The sequence below is a fragment of the Microtus oregoni genome, unplaced genomic scaffold (assembly GCF_018167655.1).
Source record: "Microtus oregoni isolate MIOR12 unplaced genomic scaffold, Mior012 000034F_ref0000314, whole genome shotgun sequence".
NCBI classification, from domain to species: domain Eukaryota; kingdom Metazoa; phylum Chordata; class Mammalia; order Rodentia; family Cricetidae; genus Microtus; species Microtus oregoni.
The window spans coordinates 10591790-10610110 of NW_024543093.1; the positions used below are offsets into that span (position 1 = coordinate 10591790).

The 18321-nt window shown below is 47.4% G+C and overlaps 1 protein-coding gene across 2 annotated transcripts; it reads left to right on the forward strand.

Annotated features, from left to right (window-relative positions):
• The first annotated feature begins 4653 nt into the window (after nt 1-4653).
• Rnaseh1 (ribonuclease H1) lies at nt 4654-16180 on the forward strand. Of its 2 annotated transcripts, XM_041630292.1 has the most exons (8): nt 4654-4844; nt 7848-7963; nt 8760-8915; nt 11119-11218; nt 12918-12972; nt 13287-13371; nt 13755-13879; nt 15485-16179. In XM_041630292.1, the coding sequence occupies exons 1-8, from the start codon at nt 4717-4719 to the stop codon at nt 15569-15571; spliced, it is 852 nt and encodes a 283-aa protein (XP_041486226.1). In that variant the 5' UTR covers nt 4654-4716; the 3' UTR covers nt 15572-16179. The 2 variants fall into 2 exon arrangements, with proteins under 2 accessions (XP_041486226.1, XP_041486227.1); XM_041630293.1 differs by lacking the exon at nt 8760-8915 and having other exon boundaries at nt 15485-16180.
• The last annotated feature ends 2141 nt before the right edge of the window (nt 16181-18321 follow it).

Below are 18321 nucleotides of genomic sequence, written 5' to 3' on the forward strand. Positions count from 1 at the left end.
TTGAATGCCCATTGTGTTATTGCTGTTATTGCAGCGCGCGCGCGCGCGCACACACACACACACACACACACACACACACACTGCAAAAAGGCACTGGGTGCGGCCTAACTTACTCCATCTTGTTCCTCACTAGCTAAAGCTTGTGGTGGTACCCTGAAGATGTACTTTGGGATCATTTGAACCTCTTTCTATCTGTTCTAATGAACCACATTCATTAACTCTCCCTTCTGCTTTCTGTCAGTACTCATGTTTAGAGGTATTGGAGGGGGGTGTTTGTTTTGGTGTGTGCGTGCGTGTGTGTGTGTGTGTGTGTGTGAGAGAGAGAGAGAGAGAGAGAGAGAGAGAGAGAAAGAGAGAGAGGGGGGGAGGGAAGGAGGGAGGGAGGGATGGAGGGAGGGAGGGAGGGAGGGTGCACAGGCACACAGGTGTCTGAGGAGGTTAGAAGAGGGTATGAGTCCTGGATGCCCCAAGCTGGAGGCCCTGGGAACAGAATCCAGAAAAAGCCTTATATGCTTTCCACAACTGAACCATCTCTCCAGCCCCAGGCACTAATTTCTTTAATTGATATTTTGGGACCAGTGACAGGACATAGCTTCTTGGGGTTGTTGGAGTCAGGCTTTTGCCCTAAAACGCTGGCTACAGATATAACCATGTAAAGGAGGAAGGTGGGCTGCATTTAGGTTGAAGTTTACAGTCACTGCGGTAGCTTCTCTGACTAGACCAAGGAGAGCCTATCTGGGGAGTTGTACCTATAAGCTCACAGAAACCTGCTGCCTTTGCCTGCCAAGAGCTGGCATGAAAGACATACACCCTGACACCCAGCTTTTCCTCAAGCTCCACGCCTGGCTTTCCCCTGAATTTTCATTATGTTTTCATACTGCTTTAAAATTCTTTACAGATAGCATGCCTGGCTTGGTATGTGCCAGGGTGAGGGTGAGAGGTAGGAGGGGCAGGCGACGGAGGGAGCATTAGGAGGGTGAAGCTGCAAAGTTAGAGCACAGGGAAGACGGTGCCCACCTCTAGCTTTTGTCTGGGATTAATTTTTAGGGCAGTGACTGGATCTCTTTGTTGGGGGTTGAGTCTTAGAAGGAGACCATCCTGTCCTGTGGTATGGGAAGTCCTTCTGTATATGTGCTGCCTTTATTGGTTAATAAAGAAGCTGCTTTTGGCCAATGGCTTAGCATAATATTGCCAGGCTGGAAGAGCTATAAATATAGAGAGAGTAGGCAGAGTCAGGGAGATGCCATGGAGCCACCAGAGGGGAAAGACACAAGGTGCTAGCTGGAACCTTGCTGGTAGGCCATGAGCCCTGTAGTAAAATATAAAATAATGGAAATAGGTTAATTCTAGATGTAAGAGCTAGCTAGCAATATGCTTAAGTGATTGGCCAAGCAGTGTTTTAAATAATATAGTTTCTGTGTGATTATTTCAGGTCTGGGCAGCTGGGAACTAACAAGCGGCCTCCTACTACAGTCCCGTGGCATGAAAATGACTGTAGGGGAGAGGGATTGTCCTGAGCCAGCCTCCAGAGAGCCACTCCCAGGCCCCATCCATTTGGACCAGCGGTTCCCAGCCTTCCTAATGCTGTAACCCTTTAATATATATGATAGCCAGCCCCCAAGGAGGTCGAGACACAGGCTGGGAACCACTGATCTAGACTAATGTAATACCATGACCTACTCACCTTTGCATCTTAAAGTGACAAAGATGCCATCAACCCTCTGGCCAAAGCTACTTTGGGGAGACACAATTCCCCTGTCACCTCAGTCTTCTCTCCAACAGAGGAGCCTTGCAGTCTCTGACTATTAGGCTCCACTTGACATCCTATGTTATTGTCTGGGGTATGGCTTGGAATTCCCATGCCTAGAGTTTTTAGAGGTCCTTCACTGCTCCTTGAGGTTTTTGCTCCAAGAGCCAAGGCTGAGGTTTATGATTGCCAGGTTGCCCAGGATCTGGGGCATAGCACAGGTTAATATGAGAATGGTAGCCTCACTGTAAAAACTCATGTAAGCCAGTTTGGTGGTGGTGGTGGCACACGCCTTTAACCCCAGCACTCAGGAAGTAGAGACAGGTGGATCTTTGTGGGTTTGAGGCCAGCCTGGTCTACAAAGCAAGTTTCAGGACAGGTTCCAAAGCAACGCAGAGAAACCCTGTCTTGAAAAACAAAACAAAAACACCAGGCTCCTAATTGCCCCCCCTCCCAAAAAAAAACGATCTAAGTCAGTCAAAATGGTGCACACCAGTAATCCAAGCACTCAGGAAGCCAAGTTAGGGGTAAGGGGGATTTCAATTTTAAGAGCATCTGGACTTCATAGGGAGGCTTTATTTTTTTTTATTTATTTAAGCTGGGTGTGAGGGTTGGGAGGGGGTGTCTCTCTACATAGCCATGGCTATTCTAAAACTCACTCTGTAGGCCAGGCTGTTCTGAAACTCACAGAGATGCCCCTGCCTCTGTCTCCCGAGTGCTGGGATTAAAGGCACACACCACCCCAACCAGCTTTGACACTCAGTATATACATGATACCAGGTCATCTTATTTTTGCTTTTTTTTTTTTTTGTTTCAGAGTCTCCCTGTGTAGCCCAGAACAATGTCCTGCCCCAGCCTCATACATGCTGGTCTTACAGCCAGCAACATGCACTCTTTCTAAAGGAATGGTCCTAGAGACACATGCATGGAGTTTGACTGTGGTGCTAACTGACGACGAAGGCCAGAAGAGGTGTTCGTTTCTGTTGTCGTGAGAGAACACCCTGACTAAAATCAGCTTAGTGAAGAAAGGATTTGATTTTAGCTCAATCCGAGGTCACAGCCGGTCATTGCAGGGAATCGAGGCAGGAATGTGAAACAGGCCCATAGGAGAAGGCAGAACCTAAGCGTATGTCAACTGCGCATTCCCTGACAGGTCTCTCCACCCACACAATCTGGGATTCATCCCTACCTCTTCCTTTGAGGTAGGATCTACAGGGCTCAAGTTTTCTTGGCTAAGCTGAGGCCAACAAGTCTTAGCAATCTTGTCTCTGCCCCACTGTTTGGTTTTTTTTTTGTTTGTTTGTTTGTTTTGCTTTTTTTGTATTTTTTTTTTTTGGCAGGGTTTCTCTGTGTAAGAGTCCTGGAATTTGCTTTGTAGACCAGGCTGGACTCAAACTCACTAAGATCCACCTGTCTCTGCCTCCCAAAAGCTAGGATTAAAAGCACGCACTACCACTGCATGACTCTTTTTTTTTTTTTTCAAGACAGGGTTTCTCTGTGTAGCCTTGGCTGTCCTGGGGAACTCACACTCCTTGTGTAGACCAGGCTGGCCTTGAACTAGCAGCAATCTGCTTAAGGCAAGCAGTCTTAATTCATGAGCCATCTCTCCAGCCCCGCCAAGGATTTTTCTCTTCAAAACTGCACATATGGGGGAAACACTAAAGTGTTTTACAGAAGCCTGATACTAAATGTTATCAGATTTTTGTTTTCTTTTCCTTTTCTTTTTCTTTTTTTGGTTTTTTGAGACAGGGTTTCTCTGTGGCTTTGGAGCCTGTCCTGGAACTAGCTCTGTAGACCAGGCTGGTCTCGAACTCACAGAGATCTGCCTGCCTCTGCCTCCAAGGTGCTGGGATTAAAGGCGTGCGCCACGACTGCCTGGCTTAATGTTATCAGTTTTTATGAAAAATGTAACTTGCAAGAAAAATCTAAGTTGAAGTTATAAATTAAAAGTTGAAACACACCATTTTTTATATTTTTATGTTGATTTTTAATTATTTTCAAGGTCACCATTTTTTTGGTTTGTTTTGAGGCAGGGTTTCTGTTTCCTTGGCTGACATGGAACTTGCTTCGTAGACCAAACTGACCTCAATCTCTCTGCCTCTGCCTCCCAGACGTTGGGACTAAAGCAAAGAGAAGCATACATTCCACAAACCCCACTGAGGTCTATCTGAAGGGCTGATAACCAGAGACAACTATTACAGGGAATTTTCCCATCCATACTTTTCCTTTAAATTAGTACGTTTTGTATATCCACGTAAATTCTAGTAGTATACCTTTTTAACTTTAAAATGACATGTATTTACGTGTGTGCACACCTATCCTTGCAGCACGGCACATGTGTGGTGGTCAGAGGACAACTTGCCTGGGAGTCAGTTCTCTCCTGCGACCGTGTGGGCCCTGGGTATGGAGCCAGAGTTATCAAGTTTGGTGGCAAGTACCTTTACCTTTGAAGACATCTTGCTAGCCCCTCAAGGGGAATATTTTTAAATTTCAGTTGCTTTCGGATCATAAAAGGATCTCTCATTTTTTCTACAAGGAAATTGCTTCATTCCCTTAGTTATATGGCCAAAACGATGTTGTGTGTTAATCCATTTTCCTATGGCCATCGCCCTGGCCCAGAGTATGCTGGAAGAGGCGAGGGGAACCATGACCTGCAGAGGTGGAGGGGAGGCGAGGGGAACCTTGACCTGCAGAGGTGGGTATCGATAATGGGTGTAGGTTCGCAGGGCTTCTCATTGCCTTCACATCCATCCACCCATCACACCATCCTTCTACTCCTTCTTTCCTCTCTCCCTCCGCGAAGGAACCGCAGCCTCCAAGCCTACCTTCTCACCACCTCCACACAAAGCTAACACCCCTAGGCCCCACCCCCACAGCCCTTTTACGTCATCTCCCAGCACCGGAAGTGTGTCCGGCGGCGGGCGGGAGGCTCGCGGATCGCCATATAGGTCCGCTTGCCGGCATGAGCGATGAGCTGGCTGCTGCCGCTGTCCCACACCGTGACGCTGACCGTCGTGCACGTGAGGCGAGGCATTTGCGGGCTTGGGATGTTCTATGCGGTGAGGAGAGGCCGCAAGACCGGCGTCTTCCTGAGCTGGTGAGACGGAGCCGGGTGGAGCCCTTTCTTCATTCTAAACAGCAAACGGCTTGTCGAGTTCTCCTGTGTTGCAGGCAAAGACTTAAAGAGAATGCATAATCATTGCAGACCAGAATTTACACAAGGGTTCCCGAGTGCTGATCGTTCCTGTGGGTGTTTTGTTTGTGAGACAGGACCCCCTGTACCAACTTGAACTTACGGTCTTTCTGCCTTCACTCCCTATATTCAGGGGTTGCAGATAGACAAGCAGCTAGCTTATCTGCATCCTCAGCTCCTCCTGTTTTAAACAGGGTAATCGGGTGGTGCCAATTGTTTGTAATCTCCGTACTGGTGAGTCTGAGGCAGGAGCATCAAATTAGAGGTCAGCATGGTCTGTGGAAGGAAACCTCACAGAGAGGAGAGGAGGAAGGAGCCGAGAGATGGGAGAGTCTCAAGCTGGAAGCTAGTCTTTGCCTTTGGATCCTTGTAGCAGCCCTTGAAGACAGATGATGTCTTCAGTATCATGGTAGGGTATGTGGCAGAATCAGGGCTTGAACCCAGGTTTGGGCCTATATGACAGTAAACTTCTGATGTCAAGGTTTGTTGTCCCTGTCTGTGCACCTGTGTATTTCCCTGGGCTCAGCAGCGACAGTACTGAGGAAGAAATGTCTCCAAAGAGAATGCTTTTTCTGTGATTGGAATTTTTGTTTGTTTGTTCTGGTTTGGTTTTTGGTTTTTTGAGACACGGTTTCTTTTTGTAACCTTGGTTGTCCAGGAACTAACTCTGTAGACCAGGCTGGCCTTGAACTCACATAGATCTGTCTGCCTCAGCCCCCAGAGCTCTGAGATTAAGGGGGAATGCCACCACTGCCCGACTTGATTGATTCTTAAAGATTAACAAAATTTTAGTATGCAGTGAAGTTGTGGAAGACCCTATGATATTAGTGTACCTCCTGGATGGCATTTAGCAGAATGGGCTGGCCAGTCTTAACACTGAAAAGGGAGCTAAATTGTGAGGTATATTATGCAGACCGAAAAAGAGTTATTAAAAATGAAACAGTGTGGAGGAACACTATATCATGCTAAGAGAAAAGAGGTTGAAATGGTCCACAGTGTGTGTTTCCAATTACATGGCATCCTGGAACAAATGCAGAGATTGCTGCACAAGTCAGTGTTTTTAGGGTTAGAACCGAGGGAGGGATGAATGTGAGAACAAACAGGTTTTGTTTGGAGACAGACTGGCCTTGAACTGGCTATAAATCCAAGATGACCCTGAACACCTGATCTTTTGTCTCCACTTCCCAAATGCTGGCATGATGGGCGTGTACTCCCAAACCAAGGTGGTTTTGGTTGCGATTTTTGAGACAGGGTTTCTAAACTGCACTGGCTGGCCTAGACCTGTATATAGATTAGGGTGGTGTTGAGTTTGGTGATCCTCCTGCCTTGCCTCTAGAGTGTGGGATTATAGGCATGCATCCCCCCCCACACACACACACCTGCAGGCTCCAGGCGGGGATTTCTCAGGCATGAGGTTGTTCAGACTGGTGTGGTAACGTGGACCCACGTCACCGTCATTGTGCATCCACTAAGCCTGTAGACGTCACAGCATCGTCAGTGAGCCCCAGTGGAAGCAATGGGCTAGGAACTTCTGGAGGCAGAGGCGTACAGAACTCTGGACTTTCTGTTCCCTTTTTTTTCTCTTCCTGTTTTATGTGGCCGTGAAACTTCTGTAAAACAGGACACTGGCCAGGTGGCGGTGGTGCATGCCTTTAATCCCAGCACTCGGGAGGCAGAAGCAGGTGGATTTCAGTGAGTTCGAAGCCAGCCTGGTCCTACAGAGTGAGTTCCAGGACAGGTTTTGTTTTCTTTTTCTTTCTTTTTTTTTTTTTTTTTTGGTTTTTCGAGACAGGGTTTCTCTGTGGTTTTGGAGCCTGTCCTGGAACTAGCTCTTGTAGACCAGGCTGGTCTCGAACTCACAGAGATCCGCCTGCCTCTGCCTCCCGAGTGCTGGGATTACAGGCGTGCGCCACCACCGCCCGGCTGTTTTCTTTTTCTTTTGGTTTTTCGAGACAGGTTTTCTCTGTGGCTTTAGAGCCCGGCTCCAGGACAGGTTTCAAAGCTACAGAGAAACCTTGTCTTGAAAAACCAAAAATAAATAAATAAATAAATAAAATTAAGTTAAAAAAAAAAACAAATGGAGATGTAAATTGGAGAGGGATTGGGCTGATGTATGCTGGAGATGTAAATTGGAGAGGGATTGGGCTGATGTATGCTGGAGATGTAAATTGGAGAGGGATTGGGCTGATGTATGCTGGAGATGTAAATTGGAGAGGGATTGGGCTGATGTATGCTGGAGATGTAAATTGGAGAGGGATTGGGCTGATGTATGCTGGAGATGTAAATTGGAGAGGGATTGGGCTGATGTATGCTGGAGATGTAAATTGGAGAGGGATTGGGCTGATGTATGCTGGAGATGTAAATTGGAGAGGGATTGGGCTGATGTATGCTGGAGATGTAAATTGGAGAGGGATTGGGCTGATGTATGCTGGAGATGTAAATTGGAGAGGGATTGGGCTGATGTATGCTGGAGATGTAAATTGGAGAGGGATTGGGCTGATGTATGCTGGAGATGTAAATTGGAGAGGGATTGGGCTGATGTATGCTGGAGATGTAAATTGGAGAGGGATTGGGCTGATGTATGCTGGAGATGTAAATTGGAGAGGGATTGGGCTGATGTATGCTGGAGATGTAAATTGGAGAGGGATTGGGCTGATGTATGCTGGAGATGTAAATTGGAGAGGGATTGGGCTGATGTATGCTGGAGATGTAAATTGGAGAGGGATTGGGCTGATGTATGCTGGAGATGTAAATTGGAGAGGGATTGGGCTGATGTATGCTGGAGATGTAAATTGGAGAGGGATTGGGCTGATGTATGCTGGAGATGTAAATTGGAGAGGGATTGGGCTGATGTATGCTGGAGATGTAAATTGGAGAGGGATTGGGCTGATGTATGCACTCTTCCAGGAGGGAGTGCAGAGCGCAGGTGGACCGGTTTCCTGCCGCCAGGTTTAAGAAGTTTGCCACAGAAGATGAAGCTTGGGCCTTTGTCAGGAACTCTTCAAGCCCAGAGGGCTCAAAGGGTATGTAACATTAGTATGGTATTTTAACCTATGAACAGCCCCTTGATTCCCCAACATCACTGCGTCAGCTTCCGTAGAGGAGATAAAATGATTATCTATTTGTCTTTCCCTGTATAGATTAGAGTTAAGAATAGTGGTTCAAGCCAGGTAATGATGGTGCATGGCTTTAATCTGGGCACTCGGGAGGCAGAGCCAGGCAGATTTCCTAGTTCGAGACCAGCCTGGTTCCAAGACAGCCAGGGCTACACAGAAATTCTGTCTCCAAAAAAAAAAAAAGTCATTCAGAGACTAGAGAGCTGACTCAGAGGACCAGAGTTTGATTCTTAGTGCCCATGTGGGGTGACTCACAACCTCCCGTAGCTCAGGAGGGATGGATGCTCGAACACATACACAATTAAAAGTAAATCTTTTACAAGGAATAGTGTGGTTCAGCCAGGTGTGTATGGTGCCTAGGACTGGAAACTGAAGGCATACTATGAAGGGACATCAGATTTAGAGCACACGCATGACTCAGGTGAGCAAGCTGACTCTAATTGAGAACATGCGACAAACAAACAAACAAACAAACAAAAACCTACATCTGAAGCCCTTGGGAAGTTTCAAGACCTTTTTATTTATTCATCCCTTTATTGCTATTTATTTTCAGAGGGAGCCTTGGACTCTCTGGAGCTCCTACAGGGCCAGAGTCTGGGATGGTTCGTTCTTAGTCGTTCCTTCTCAGCAGGGCTACATCCAGAGTGCCCTAGTCTGGTTCATGTACTCTCTGGTTTTGGGTCATGGTCAGAATCTCTTTCAGGGCAGGAAACTGCACATGTGAAGACCAGCAAGCGGCCTTGGGAGCCTCTGAATGAAGGGGAAGAACTGCCCGAGCCAGGGGCAAAGCACACCAAACGGAACACGGAACACATTGAACCTGATCCCCCAGTGAGCAAGGACATGTTTTCTTATATGGGTATGCCTTTCTCAGGTTCAATTTTTTTGTTTTTGTTTTCCGAGAGGGTTTCTCTGTGTAGCTTTGGAGCCTTCCTGGAACTAGCTCTTGTAGACCAGGCTGGCCTCAAACTCACAGAGATCCGCCTGCCTCTGCCTCCCTAGCGCTGAGATTAAAGGCGTGTGCCACCACTGCCTGGTGGGTCCAAAATTTTTAATTACAGTTACAAAAAAAGAACAGTCAGCATGAAATCTTTTTCTTTCTAAGTGAGAGGAATTTAAGCTCTTTGTTTTATTGTTGGTGGTGGTTTTATTGAGACAGGGTCTCAGTGTTTAGCCCTTGAAGTCTCGAACTTAGAGATCTTCCAGCCCACAGCCCCCCAGTGCTGGAGTTAAGGATATAGGCAGCCAGTGTAAAATTTAAGCTGATTTTTGTCCTATTTTTTTTTCTTCTGTAAATATTCTCTAGAAATTTCTGAGGTCTTTTATTTTGGAGAGAGGGCATTAACAAAAAGTCCCTTTGGTTTCTTCCTCGACAGGACAGGTCTCATATCAGTGCGGTCCTACCTTTTTACCTTTTATTTTGCAGTGTGGTCCCACTGAGTTACCCAAGGTGGCATTGAACTCCCTTTGAAGCCCAGGCTAACCTTCAGCTTGCTATCCTCTTTCTTTAGCCTCCCAGCCATCTGGGTCCTTTGCAGCCAGTCCTAGCAATGAGGCCATTATTTATAGGTAATCAAATAGTGCAAAAATCATTAATCTTTTGAGAATTCTTGGGGAACCCTCACATAGCCACAGGCTGCTGAGGCAGAGGAAGGAGGAGGGCCCAGCCAGAGCTGCCTGCTAGAGCTGAGCAGTGCCAGCCTGAAGCCGTTTGTCCAACCCTCAGACCTCACCGGGTCCTGTGGAAAAGAGATCTCGTGGGCTCTTTCTGTGTTTAGCTCCAAGGGCAGCTGTGTGCTCTTAGTAACTACAGTATGTAAATTTCCTTTTGTCTTGCATGCCTGGGAACAGAGAGGCAGCATTTAAAGATGAATCAGCATGTGGCGTGTCCTGAGTTTTTGCCAAGAGGAAAAGCCATCTGTGCTTTCCCTCCAGGGATGGCGCCAGGGGTCACTGGAGCTGGGAGAGTAGACACAGTGAGAGTAGACGGGTTTGGCGGTTTCCTGAGATGAGCAGGTCCTTTCACTGCTCACTGTGCTGCACAGGTGTGTCAGCTTGACGCAGACTAGAGTCGTCTGAGAGGACGGGACCTCAGTTGGAAACGCTTCCAAAAGATCAGGCTACAGGCATTTTTTTAGAATAGTGATTGGTAGAGAAGGGCCCAGCCCGCAGTAGGTGGTGCCATCCCTGGGCTAGTGGTCCTGGATCCCATAAGAAAGCAGGTTGAGCAAGCTATGGGGGCAAGCCAGTAAGCAACACTCCTCCATGGTTTCTGCATCAGCTCCTGCTTTTAGGTTCCTGCCCTGCTTGGTTGAATTCCTGTCCTGACTTCCTTCAGTGATGTATGTTGACTGTGATGTTTCATCAGATTAATAGAAACCCCAACTCGATCACTCATTGGCAGGAACCTAAGGAATGAGCCATTTCCAGCTTGCCAGCTGTCACTTGGCAGTGTTTTTAGTGGCTTCAAGGAAGGTTTAGTTGTGTGGGTAGAAACCAAGTTCCAGCCTCTGCTCTTTGGGGGTTACTGGTCCCCATCTTCCCCTGAGCTTGCTGTGCTTGGGCCTGCTGTGCAGGTGGTCTCTGATGTCCCCTCTCCCACTCAGTTTCTCCTGTACTCTGCTGAGAGTGTTGCTGACCACACTCCGGCCTGACAGTGGCCCTAGGTCTGTCCTTCCCACTTGAGCAAGCCATGTTTGAAAGGAGGAAGCAGAGATGAGAACTACTTTACAGTTAGTAGCAAACGTGCTAAGAGAAAAGGTGACCCCTTGCCAGCCAGCAAACTTGGCTTTCTAGCTTATGGGGCCAGCATGCCACCAACCGTTTCTTTTTCTGGAAGGACAGCTTGAGAGTGAAAGTGACTGAGCCCGAGGGACCCCTTTAGTTTGAGGTATAAGCAGGTCTCACGGTGGGAAGTTCTGTCTTTAACTCACCTGGCATGTGGGACAAGCAAAAAGTGACTACACCCCACGGGGGGAAATCTATATCATCCTGGACAGAAAAATAAAGCGGTGGTCAGTGTTGAGCAGGTTGGTGCAGTATCCTCCCTCTTCCTCTCACAGGAGAATCTGTTATCGTCTACACGGATGGCTGCTGTTCCAGTAACGGGCGGAATCGAGCCAGAGCAGGAATTGGCGTTTACTGGGGGCCAGGCCACCCCTTGTAAGTAAACACAGCTGAGTGTGAACACCACCTTTTTACTAAGTCTTGTCAGGTTTGCTTACTGGTGCCTTCTTGGTGAAACCTGCTCCGTAAAGAGCATTGGTGGGATAGAAGAAGAGCAACTTTGATTTATATTAGTGCCAGGCAGCTTGGTTCTTGACAGTGCCAAATGCCGAGACTTGGTGTTGTTTTTCCTGTGCCTAGTTTGTACGTGTCATAACGTTTGTGTGTGTGTGTGTGTGTGTGTGTGTGTGTGTGTGTGTGTATGTATATGTAGAGGAGCCAGCCAACAGTGATGAAGGGACAGGGTGCTGGCTCAGAACCCATCCTGTCACTGACTTATTTTTCTGAGGTAGGGTTTCCTTATGTAGCTGGCCTGGCACTCATAGAGATCCTCCTGCCTCTCTCGTTCTCTCTCTTTCGCAAGTGCTGGGATTAAATGTGTGTACTACCACACTTGGTGACTTTTTTAGACTTTTGAAGATGCTTAACCTAGAGACACTCAGAAAGCACAGCCAAAGGTGTGAGCTGGACCATTCACATTTACCCAGTCCCTGCAGTGAGGGATATGGAGTGGCAGCTGTCAGCCACCCCTGAGGTTCTCTAACCAGGTTTGAGGTTCATCGGGAACTGCCGTCAGACATAGTTTGTTTATTAATTTAAAAAGTATTTTATGCCGGGCGGTGGTGGCGCATGCCTTTAATCCCAGCACTCGGGACGCAGAGGCAGGCGGATCTCTGTGAGTTCAAGCCCAGCCTGGTCTACAAGAGCTAGTGCCAGGACAGGCTCCAAAGCTACAGAGAAACCCTGTCTCGAAAAACTTAAAAAAAATAAAAATAAAAAGTATTTTATTTTTTCATTTTAAATATTTACCTGTATTCAACATATTAATTAATTCAGGTAATAAGGGTTTTGTTTTGTTTTTTTTGTTTTCACTGTGTAGCTCTGGCTGACTTGTAACTCATGGAGATTCTCTTCCCTCAGCCACTCAAGTGCTGGGATTAAAGTATACACCAAGTTGGGCAGTGGTAGTCCAGGCCTTTCAAGAAATCCTGTCAAAGTGTGCACTACCATGCCCAGCATAGCACAGCGAACTTTTTATATCTTCAACCTTGGGTCTTTTCGTTTCTTTTTCTCTTTCTTTTTCTTTTTTCTTTTCTTTTTTTTTTTTTTTGTATGTTGAGACAGGGTCTCTCTGCAACCCTGGTTGTCCTGGAGCTCTCTGTGTAGACCAGAGACTGCCCTCCAATTCACTGAGATTCTCCTGCCTCTGCCTCCAGAGTGCTGGGATTATAGGTGTATGGTTTTCTAGGTTTGTGTCGTTTGCAAAGGTTGATATTTGGACCAGGGTCTTTTTTTTTTTTTTTTTTTTTAATTTTTCGAGACAAGGTTTCTCTGTAGCTTTGGAACCTGTCCTGGAACTCACTCTGTCAACCAGGCTGGCCTCGAACTCACAGAGATCCACCTGCCTCTGCCTCCCGAGGGCTGGGATTAAAAGCATGTACCACCACCGCCCAGCCCTTGGACCAGGGTCTCATGGGTGCTTGGCCCTGAGCTGTTTTTCGAGGCTATTGTTCGTGTGTAGGTTTTCTGTTTCAGTTGAAAGTGAATACTAGTTTGTTATTACCCATTGAGTAGAATCGCTCTAGGACTTAGCACTGTAATTTTGTGTTTTCTTTTCTGTGCTGTTTTGAAACAGAAATGTAGGTGTCAGACTTCATGGGCGACAGACAAACCAGAGAGCCGAGATCCATGTAAGTGCCAGATAATTGTGAGTCTGCCTGTCCTCCATGTGACGCAAGATCCGTCTTGTTCCCCTTCTTTATTGTCCAGATAGAAGGTATTGAAAGTCCACAAGAAACGCTTAGGCTAGCAGCAGTCTTCAGTCTCTAGAAGAGCTCTCGGATCATTTCACGTGGTTCCATGGGGGCATTGTAAGTGTAGCCTCTTCACATAGAGAAGACAGCATGGTGGTACAGAACAGTGCTTCAGGCTCAGAGCCCCCAGTGGGTAATGCCGAGAGTCGAGCATTTTCCACATAGCATGACCATGGACTTGTTTTTTCAAGGCAGCCTGCAAAGCCATCATGCAAGCCAGGGCTCAGAACATCAGCAAGCTGGTTCTTTACACAGACAGCATGTTCACCATCAATGGTAAGCCTTCCCGGGTACCAAGAAGGAAAACAGGCCTTTCTTCCTAGAAAGAGGTAGTGTCACAGTCCCCGGTGATGCTGGGCTTTTCAGGTTCAGAGGAATAGGAGTCTGGGTCTGCTGTCTTGGGGAGCAGGGCTCCTTGGCTCCATAACACCTGAGGTCAGGAAGTTAGTAACTATGGGTCACAGCATGCTTGTTCTGGGGCTGGGGTGGCTGAGCAGAAGCGCATGGAGCCCCTTGTTCCTCTGATTAGATCAGGGAGAGGAAAGGCAGGGAACCATTCAGGCTCTGACTTGGAATGAGAGGAGCCACTGTGAGGAGAGACGAGGGGCCAGGAGAAGCCAGGCCTTCCTGATGGATGAGTGTGAGCGTGTGATCCCTAGGGATAACCAGCTGGGTCCAGGGCTGGAAGAAGAACGGCTGGAGGACGAGCACGGGGAAGGACGTGATCAACAAGGAGGACTTCATGGAGCTGGACGAGCTCAGCCAGGGCATGGACATCAAGTGGGTGAGTCCACTGCGCATCACATGGCCTGAATTAGCTAAGAGGTGGGGTCGGGAAAGGGTTTGTGGCCAGGTTAAAGCAGCAGCTTCCACCAAGTCAATGTGTTAGCTGTGTTAGACACAGAATGGGTTTCACTGTGATGGCATCGAATGTGTACATCGTGTTTGGGGCGTACCCACCGCCACTTCTCCTCCTCTCATGGTTTTCTGTGTTTCCTGTGATGCAGTATGTTTAATCGGTTGTTCACAGGGGTGCAGAAGCATGGGCACCTTAGTAGTATCTACAGCCCTGAAGGAAGTCTATCCTCCCTCATAAAGCTTTAATCACCCAGAGAGTGGGGGGACCTCATGCACCCCTCCTGCATCGGGACAGTGTTGTCAGGTCCAGTTCTGGGCAGACCCTGTGCTGCTAACCACAGCGGTAGCCATGTCTCAATTCCACTCCTTTCCTTGGCTGTCATATTCTTCCCTCTTCTCCCATGATGTATCCTGCCTGAGCCGTGGAGCAGGTGACATTGGTGTCCCTCTTATAGCTGAGCACTCCACAGTCACTTATCTCAGGTCAATTATAGACCTGCAATCATTGCCACCCACTGCAGGAAAAAGAAACGGCAGCACTAATCTATGAGCAAACCACAGGCATTTAGCGAGACAGTAGTAGCTCTCCCACCGGGCCTGTGACTACCCAGCACACGACTTTCACAGGTTTGCAGCACCAGGTGTGAGTTCCTCCTGTGGGGTGGACTGGAACTCCATTCAGAAGGCAGATGGTCACCTCAAAACAGATTTGTCACTGTTACTCTAGTGGGTACTTCTTACCTGTCGGGTTGGTGTTATGGCATGTTTCTTCCCCAGCAACCTACACAGTGCCTTCCCAAGCTAGGAAAGCTAGCCAGCAGGGAGGCAGCTTCCAGATCAGTTTCAGGTTGATTTCTTTGTGTCCTGCAGCCAAGGAATGTGTTGTCTTCATCTAGTTTTGGTGCCCCCCCCCCAAGAACAGTGCAACAGCCTGTACTGTTTTGGGGACCCAGTGAATTTCTTAACAAAATAGTCTATATATTTTGTCATCTTGAGTATTGTGGTTGGGTGAGGCAGGCAGTTGTAGCCCAGGTTGGTTTCTTTCTTTTTTTTTTTTTTAAATTGTACAAACCCGAGCAGTTTATTTTTTTTAATATTTATTTATTATTTATTATGTATACAATATTCTGTGTGTATGCCTGCAGGCCAGAAGAGGGCACCAGACCCCATTACAGATGGTTGTGAGCCACCATGTGGTTGCTGGGAATTGAACTCAGGACCTTTGGAAGAGCAGGCAATGCTCTTAACCTCTGAGCCATCTCTCCAGCCCCCAGGTTGGTTTCTAATGAGCTGTGTAGCCAGGGTGGTCTCGATTGTGTCTCTGATCCTGCCAATGTTGATTGCAGGCTCATGCCACCTCCCCCAGTTTATGTGGCACTGAGGACGTCTCCCCAGACGAATACTCTACTAGCTGAGCTCCAGCCCTAGTGTCTTTTACCCACTTCCGAGGAGAAGAGGCGGGGCTGTGAACATGAGCTTTGTGGCACATGTAAACATCAGGAAAGATTAAAGGAGATTTTTATTTTAACAGATGCACATTCCTGGTCACTCGGGATTTGTGGGCAACGAAGAAGCCGACAGGCTGGCAAGGGAAGGCGCGAAGCAGTCTGAAAACTGAGCAAAGTGGTTGCTACACACTTGGACCCGAGGCAGTGACTGTGCATTTGCCCTGATGTGCTGTGGGGCCACAGCTGGAAGAGTCAACCATGACCTGTGACACAGCTTGATGAGAAGTGCTTAAATGATGGAAAGGGGAGGTTGAGCTCACATTTCTGGGAAGTTTCAGCCTTTGTACCTTGTGGGTCTGATATTCTTGTTTGATTTGTTGCAATCTGGCCCAAAATGTTCCAGCTTGATTTCAGTAGGGATCGGTGAGACACTGGTCAGTAGGTGTGGTCTAAAGGTTCCAGAATGTTTATTTTCCTTCCGATGTGCACAGGTACAAGCCTCCTGCCCTTGCAGGCACCCTGTGTCTTCTGTGTGCATCAGAGATGACATGGCCATGCGGGAGCCAAGGCTGGTCTGAGGCCAGGCAGAACCTGCGTCCAGGTGACCTTGGCTCCTGGAGCTGAGAACTTTAAAAATCAAGATGCATACATATATTGCTATTAGATTTCTTTGGCTGTTTTTCCTAAAAATACTATATAAATTTAAAACATGTTTAAAGTTATCCTTATTTATTTTTATAATAAAAATATACAGGAATTACACAAAATCATGCAGTTTATAAAGTTATTGTTAAAGGTACTATCTAAAACTAGAAATTGAGAAAATCAGTCTAGAGAAACAGGGTGGTCAGATTGTTCTTAGGCAGACCCTCATGGCCCTTAAGAAATGGGACGCTGTGCAGCCTTATTCTAGAGAAGACAGGGATGGCGGGGACACTGAGACAGTACTTGCACCTGTGCTGACTCTGAGTTCCTTAGACTGGGACTCTGGGCCATCTGCCAGAGCCCAGGGCAAGTGGAGTCATCTCGTGAAGATGTGATGTTTTTGATGTCACAGCAGGTCTCCAAAAGAACTCAACGGGGTGTTGGCCTGAGTGAGGCTGGGGTGACTGGTATCCATCTCTGCTGGCTTGGCGAGGGATCTGTGTAGTAAGGCCAGCGAGGGATCTGTGTAGTAAGGTCCTGCATGGAGGTGGGGGGATGGGTAACTGCATGTTTCATAAGCTTGAGGACCTGACCTGAGTTCAGACCCCAGCACCATGTAACCGGATGGGCATGATCAAAGCATGCTTGGAGTCCCAGCGCTGTGAGGGGTAAAGACTGCAGAGTTGCTGCTACAGCTTTCAGAACATCCAGCCTATCCAAAAATCTGAGCTCCATGTTCAATGGTAAGAGAACAGAGCAGAGACACCCAGTGTCCTGTGTCTTCAGATACACCTGCACACACATGCATTAGCACAGAGTCCTATATTAGAACCAGGTATGGGGGCACACACCTGTAATTTCAGGGTTTGGGAGTTCAAGTTTGGCTTAGACTATGTAGCAAGTTTGAGGCTAGCCTGGGCTACCTGAAACCATATCACCAAATGAAACCTCAACCTGGTTATCTGCGTTTCTTTAGTGGGGACTGAATGTAGAGTCTAGCATGGTAGGCAGGCACTCTACTACTGAGCTGCATCATCTCCGCTCGCACCGTGTGTGTAGGCTGCAGAGTATGCCACCTGTCTGTCTCATTCTCCACTTCTAAAAATTTTTATTAGCATATATGTAATAGGTTTTAGTAAATTTTCATATACACGCATAATGTATTTTGACCATTTTAACCACCCATAACTCTATCTTGTCTGCACTCCCCAGTGGTCCCTTTTCTGAACAAGCCCCTTTCCACTGATAACTTCTGAAAGTTGTTTTATAGAGTGCAAAGGCCTTGATACAGGCTTGATGTGAAGATTGGCTGGAGGACAGAAGCCAGCTCTCCAGATGTGTTTTACACAGTCTGGGGCCATCCTCAAACCCTGGGATAATACACCGCCAAGGATTCTATCACATGAGAAGTCTCACGACACTGTTGCAAATTGGACTGTACTCTAAGGGTGTGGGATTCATAGAATTGCTTTTGGAAATAGATCAAAGTTCAGTTGGTCAGTCTACATACCGTGTCCCATGGCAGGGTGCATACTACAGCTGGAACGTGTGTCCTCAAGAAAAGCCTTCCTTTTTCACTTAGGTGTGTGTGTCTGTTAGTGCTGGTGTTCCCCAAGACCAGAAGAAGGGGATTGGATCCGCAGGAGCTGTACTTGTAAACCACCCATTGTGGGTGCTTGGAACTGACCTTGGATCTGTCTGTAAGAGCAGCAAGCACTTGGCCATCATCCTCTCCAGCCCCACAGCATCTTGTTTTGTTAGAAACAGTCTCTCTCATTGGATCTAAAACTCATTGATTCAGATAGACCGGCAAGCCAAGCTCCAGTAATCCACCTGTCCCGACCTCCCCAGTGCTAGGATTATGGGTGCAGGCAGCTGTGCCTAGGTTTTTTGTAGTGTATGTGTGAACGCACACATGATCCTGTATGTTTTATCATCCTGTGTGCAGGTTTTTATGGAGGTGTGTGGTGGGTGTTTTCTCATCCTGTGTGTAGGTTTTTATGGAGGTGTGTGGTGGGTGTTTTCTCATCCTGTGTGTAGGTTTTTATGGAGGTGTGTGGTGGGTGTTTTCTCATCCTGTGTGTAGGTTTTTATGGAGGTGTGTGGTGGGTGTTTTCTCATCCTGTGTGTAGGTTTTTATGGAGGTGTGTGGTGGGTGTTTTCTCATCCTGTGTGTAGGTTTTTATGGAGGTGTGTGGTGGGTGTTTTCTCATCCTGTGTGTAGGTTTTTATGGAGGTGTGTGGTGGGTGTTTTCTCATCCTGTGTGTAGGTTTT